The sequence below is a fragment of the Perissodus microlepis genome, chromosome 3 (genome assembly GCF_051167445.1).
Source record: "Perissodus microlepis isolate ML-2025 ecotype Zambia chromosome 3, ASM5116744v1, whole genome shotgun sequence".
NCBI lineage: Eukaryota > Metazoa > Chordata > Actinopteri > Cichliformes > Cichlidae > Perissodus > Perissodus microlepis.
Window position 1 is genome coordinate 10,426,354 of NC_140463.1, and position 6,036 is coordinate 10,432,389.

Genomic DNA, 6,036 nt, shown 5'->3' on the forward strand with positions numbered 1-6,036 from the left:
ATAAAAAAGGTTAGTTGTCCCTTAAACTCTCTACAGGTGACAGGACCTGTAGAGCTGATTAGCCGAGCTGATGTCTATTATGGAAAACACCTCTCACCCCCTGTGGTTCAGTCTGCATGCCAAACATCCTTGGGTAAGACACAAACTCCGAGTTGCTCTCTGATGTATCCATCAGAGTATGAACGTGTGTGTATGTTAGATAGAAAGCACTTACACTGAAAAAAAAAAAAATTACCTCATCTCTGTTGTTTACAAAATAATGGACGAAGGCCTGCTTTTCTTTTAGCACTGCTTTTTTTGTATTGATAAGGAAAGGCAATATTCTGATGGGGCAAGTTGATCATTTTATAAATCTTTATGGACATTTTAGCACTTCAAATATACCGAAATCCACTTTACAGTCTTCTCGTAGCCATGTCAATAATTTATAGTGTTAATTTATTGCATATGCTGGATACATATATATTCATACACAATTAATGTGGACAATTGACAATGTTTGAAATTTGTCAGAGGAATTTACCCACTACCTCTGACAGACGGCGCCATCAAACCCATACACTTACATGAATACATGGACAAGAGATCAATGAGGCAAACTGAATAAAGTAAAAGTATAAATTTGTTCTATGTAAACATGTATTGTCACTGAACAAATAGACGTGCACAAAAATACAAAAGGAAATGAATCAATATTTCCTAGTTGCAGATCTCTTCAAGTATTACAAATGAGCGTCCATGAAAAGAAATGTGGACTAGTGTCACAGATGTGAGGGCGGAATCATCAAATGCAGCAGCTTCCCTCTTAATAATACAGTATACTATTAATTGTGTGTAATCCACAGAACCTCAGATCATTATTGTTCATACGTTTATTCATTAATGTTCAATATTATTAGGTTGTCTTGATGCATGCTCAATCATCCAGGTAAGTAAATCCCCAAAAGTTGATTCTGTTCATCTGGACGTAGCGTTTTGTGGGAGAAACGTTTGGTCATCCAATCTCCAAACTATGGTGGGGATAGTTTCAGTCATTATGCAAATGTACTATTTATAAGATTGGATGACCAAACGTTTCTCCCACTGAAAACGCTACGTCCAGATGAACAGAATCAACTTTTGGGTTTATTAATTTGTCGATTCTCAGATTATGTTTTCTTTCCACATTTCAATGACAACACTGAGAACAAAAACATGAGACTGAGACATTTCAAACATGCTGCAGTTCACTGAGAAGCTGAATCCTGACGCTGTGATCACTTCATGTTCTCTGTGGATCAAAAAACAACAGCAGCAGCAACAAGAAGCATAGCAGGAACTGACAGACCAGCTTCCAGTCCACCACATCCATCTTTCGTAAGTCCTCTTGGCTGACCTGCAGGTGAGAAACAGGTGTGAGGTGTCAGCTGTCAGGTAGGTGCACAAAACAAAGCTCTGCACAGACAGGCTTTCCCTGCCCTAGTTTAAAAACAAAAAAGGCTTTCTTTGAATTAGAATAAAAAATGAATTTCAGACACCAGTTGGAGGGAAAAAAAAGGTATGATGATGACGGTTAAATGTCTCTGTAAATGTCTCTGATAAGAAGGACTTTCTGCTTCAGGCTCTGAGCATGCTCACATTAAAACAAAAAAAAAAAAAAAGGGTGGGGGGGGGGCATTTCATGGATCACATGACTCTTCAAACTTTAAGAAGGTTGTCATACAGTAAAATCATCAATCAGTTATCAGATAGGGGTACTTTGATGACATAAACTCTAAGTAGGAGCAGGTCATGAATATTAGGTGCTGAATAAATAAATGGACATGAATAAGCGTATTATTCTACATTGTATACATTACACACACTAGAAATTATTAACCTGACCAGTGGTGGGCAGATTGATTCAAATGTTGATTGTGTTGAGACAGCACTGGTTATTGGTAATGAATCGATTGGATCAATACTTTAGCTTGTTTCTCTCTAAGTTCAGGACGTTGCTCCTGTTAATCCTGTTAATTAGGTGTTAATTACCACATGACTGTGTCCTGATGTTTCATAAGCAACAGAAAACAACAGAATTCTGGGACTTTTGTTTTTCTTTTTGGGAGTTGCATACCAGGTTACAATACAGATTTCGCGGTAAAGCATAATTCAGACGTCATGCGAACTTTGCTCTGCCGTGGTGTGTTTAGCTGTCCTGTGGTCACGTGAGTTAGTAGAACTGAGCAGAGCCATGCAGGCTGCCAGGTATTGAACTGTACTGACTCACCTGGAGGATCAACACTCAGTGTGACTATGCAGACAGGATCACTGTTCTTGTTGCTTGTCCCTTTCTGGACAACACGACACTCGTATGTTCCAGTGTCATTAATCGTCACATCCTTCAGAATCAGAGACACGTCTCCATCCTTCATCTGTCTGTCCTGCAGATCCACCCTGTTCTTAAAAGATGGATGCTGGTTTTCTGGATCAAAACGCCCATCCCGGTGCACATAAACATATTTTGGCTCCAGGTTAGCTCTGCTCCACTCTACCGTTAAGATGTTGTTGTTTGGAACTCGACATGTCAGAGTGATGTCCTGTCCAGAGTCAGCTGTGATTTTCTGCCCTGAAGGAGGAAACAACACAGAGCAGAGAGGTTAAAGGTCAAAGTGTAACTGTTTAACTCTACAGCACACAGTAAATCTGTCTATACCATCAGTCTATATCACAAACATAACTCTTACTGGATCATAAACAATGCTGAGTTTGAAGGTAGTAAACAGCAACACTGCAGGTGGTGAAATGTGTTCACTGATGAGATCTTATTCAAACACATTTATATTAATGTACAAACCTTTGATCAAATAGCAGAAAACCTGTGCAGATCTTATCAGAAGATAACTGTCAGCTCTGATCAGGTGATAAATTGTATTTTCTAATGTAGTTTAACTCATAAAATAACGATTTACATGAAGTTTAATACAATCTTTAAAACCTCACTAAAGATGATTATTTCATCATTTATAAAACAGTAAAATAACTGTTTGCTAAACTTTAATTCAAAATTCAATGAGCCTTTATTAACAATGTTATAGTTAGGTAACACCGACTCCTATCTTAGTGTGCTTCCTCTTCACTCAGTATAGACCTCTCTGCATTTAATTATTCGTTATTATTAATTATTAATCTCTGGCTCTCTTCTAGCGTGCCTTGGTCCTATATCTTCCTCTTCTCAGCCCCAACCTGTCACGACAGATAGCCGCCTCCCTGACCCTGGTTCAGCTGGAGGTTAGTTCCTACTAAAAGGGAGTTTTTCCTTCCTACTGTTGCCATAGTGCTTGCTCATAGGGGGTTATATAATTGTTGAAGTTTCGCTGCATTAATGTGTGGTCTTGAGCTTACAATATAAAGCAATTTGAGTTGACTATTGTTGTGATTTTGCACTATATACATAAAATTGAATTGAATTAAATTTGTATGTTCTAAAGATTTTTTTTTATTTGAAGAAAATCTTAAACTTCAGAAATGGAAGCAGTAGGTTATGGTTATTAATTTAATTAAAAAATAAAATAAGAACAATCATCCACACTGTGCGCTACACGGCATTAAATGTGTTTACTTTACTTTCCAAACGATACAACTGTTTTTTCCTCTTTATTCTCAGAACGTGTTCATACCGAATCAATGAAAATGAATATATGGATAATATTACTAATGTAAATTGCTGCGATTCTTGTCTTCTTCAGGTGCGTTCACACCTGTAGTTCATTTACTCTGGTTATGCGTTTTAATAACCCCTCAAACCTGTTAATGTTCTCGTGTAACAGTGTCGTAACTGTGGTAATACCACCTTAAATATGTCAGGAAGGGAGACAAAGCTAACGTTTAAAGACAAATTTAAAATCTGACGTCTGCCAGCGTTTGGCTGGTCAGTAGAGGAACTTGATGAGTGTCGTACAGGAAAATCGAAACCGCAAATTTGGAACCCGCCAAGGAGTAAATGGCTACAAAAAACAACACCGTGATAGTGGAGTGGAGTCTGACGAAAGGCCACAGACCAAGCAGCAGGTCTATTCCTATTCCTGCCTCCACCTCCACATTTAGTGTCTTAGTATTACTGGGCATACACTGTGTGATTTTTTTCAGTTCAGCTTTTGCTCAAACTGCACGATTGACTCGCAGGGGTTATAAGTTCACAGGTCACGATGCAGGGTATCGGCCGTATACGGCCCGATGCTCTGACGCGACCTGAGTGCTCACACTGTGAGCTCTGTGTGCTCCATAAAATGAAAGTTATAACAGAATATAACTCTCCCTTTCTCTCCCCTATGTCTTTCACTCACACAGACACACATCACCATCATCAACTTTGCTAAATTGCTACTGAAAAACATTGATCAGGCAGCTGTGATTGAGCAGCAATGTCCATCCAAATACTTTCACGGTTGTTGTGGTCGTGATAATTTTGTGAGGCCACATCGAAAAGGCTCAGATGAGCTTGCCAAAGTTTAACAAGTTGTGCCTCCAACGCTTGTGTCCAGATCACACTCTGCACCACCGTGTTGCTCCGTCTTTTCACTTTCATTTCTGGGTTTGCGCGTGCGCAGTGTGAGAGGCTGAGGTGACACATCACGGCAGACAAGATTTCAAACAGGTTTAGTGATGGTAAATTTGATTCTTTTTACTGAATCGAGTTTTAATGAGTCACTCACCAAAGTGAATCGGGTTTTTTGAGTCATTTGATTCACTGAGTCAGTTGACCAGAGAGTGCAAAAAATGTACATTTTCACTCAAACTTAATTTGTTTCTCTTTTCATGTAAATCCTACTGCTAAGATGAATGATTCTAAAAAAACAACTATTTTATAGAGCAAAAACATTTCTAAAATTAAGCATTTTCCTATCAAAATTGCTTAATAAACATTTCTTTTGTTTATTTTTTATTTTATTAGTATTTTCCTTAAATGTGTTAAATATATATTTTCTCATCTAAATGTCCACTGAGCTGTGAGCCAGGGGGCGGTAATGCGCCTTAACATTGGTTGCCAACCAAGAAGAAGAAGCTGTGAGCCAGGAGGTGAGTAGCTCAAATGTGCTGTTAGCATGTTAGCAGAGATGCTACTGTGAACCGAGAAGCTATTGTCTTGATGTGAGCTTCTACTCAGGGTTTTTTCTTCCAGTTCAGAGCAGAAATTTTTTTGTTAAGATACTGGATGTGGTGTTTTTCTCCACAATTTTAATTATAAGCTAGATAGATTGCTGCTAACAGCAACAGGGATGAGTCAGTGAGTCAGCTGGGCTTGTGAATCATGATTCATGAGTCAGTAAAGTGATTCTCGAGTATTGAACGATTCGTTCATGATTCGCGCATCACTAAACAGGTTTGATTATCTTACCACCAAGCGATTAATGATCGGGAGCTGGTCGTGAGGTGTTAATCGCTTCTCGTTACTCCACGTATACTACACGATGTACAACACGAAACTAGGGCCGATCACCGGTCGCACGACTGAAAAATCGGCTCAAAATGATCCAAAGATCGCACCATCTATGCTAAATGGTGACAAGCATACACGCTGGGTTGTAAAGGAAAACGAGACAGTGAAAATTTCTTAAGAAATTTTAAGTGTGCCTATGCTACTGCAGTTTTTAGAAGACATCAGGATCTATGTGGTTGGAGCAAAGAAAACACTAGTCGATCCGAGTAGGTACTAATTGAAAAAGCTTATCGCGTCCAGGTGTTCGGACCCTTCATTCATTCTTCATTCACGGAAAGTTATTCAGCTAAAACCTGCACCTGAGTGCGATCTGCACAAGCGACCCAATCGTGGAGGTAAACGAAGCGAAGTTCAATTTAAACGGAGTAAACGCCGCTTGTGTGAAAACACTCTGCGATAGCTGAAGCTCACCTGAAGCTGCAGACAGCAGAAGACAAACGCAGACGTAAACCGCAGCATGAGCCATAGCATATTCAAAATGCCCGCTCTCTGACAATAAGCTCCTGCTTATTGGCGGTTGTCAAACAGCAAAATTAAAATAAAAGCATTACCGCCACCAACTGGTGTGGAGTGTGGAA

General features: G+C 39.3%; 1 protein-coding gene across 1 annotated transcript; it reads right to left on the reverse strand.

Moving 5' to 3' along the window:
* Positions 1-365: 365 nt before the first annotated feature.
* LOC146389839 (butyrophilin subfamily 1 member A1-like) lies at positions 366-5,965 on the reverse strand. The gene is made up of 3 exons (XM_084913833.1): positions 5,870-5,965; positions 2,249-2,587; positions 366-1,375 (listed from the first exon to the last, which is right to left on the reverse strand). The coding sequence occupies exons 1-3, from the start codon at positions 5,922-5,924 to the stop codon at positions 1,278-1,280; spliced, it is 492 nt and encodes a 163-aa protein (XP_084769959.1). The 5' UTR covers positions 5,925-5,965; the 3' UTR covers positions 366-1,277.
* Between the last annotated feature and the right edge of the window lie 71 nt (positions 5,966-6,036).

Coding starts and splice junctions, on each gene's coding strand:
- LOC146389839 (XM_084913833.1), bottom strand. CDS start 5,924: ATGGCTCATGCTGCGGTTTACGTCTGCGTTTGTCTTCTGCTGTCTGCA. Junction 2,588..5,869: donor TCTGCTGTCTGCAGCTTCAG/GTGAGCTTCAGC, acceptor TTCCTCCTTCAG/GGCAGAAAATCACAGCTGAC. Junction 1,376..2,248: donor ACTGAGTGTTGATCCTCCAG/GTGAGTCAGTAC, acceptor TCTCACCTGCAG/GTCAGCCAAGAGGACTTACG.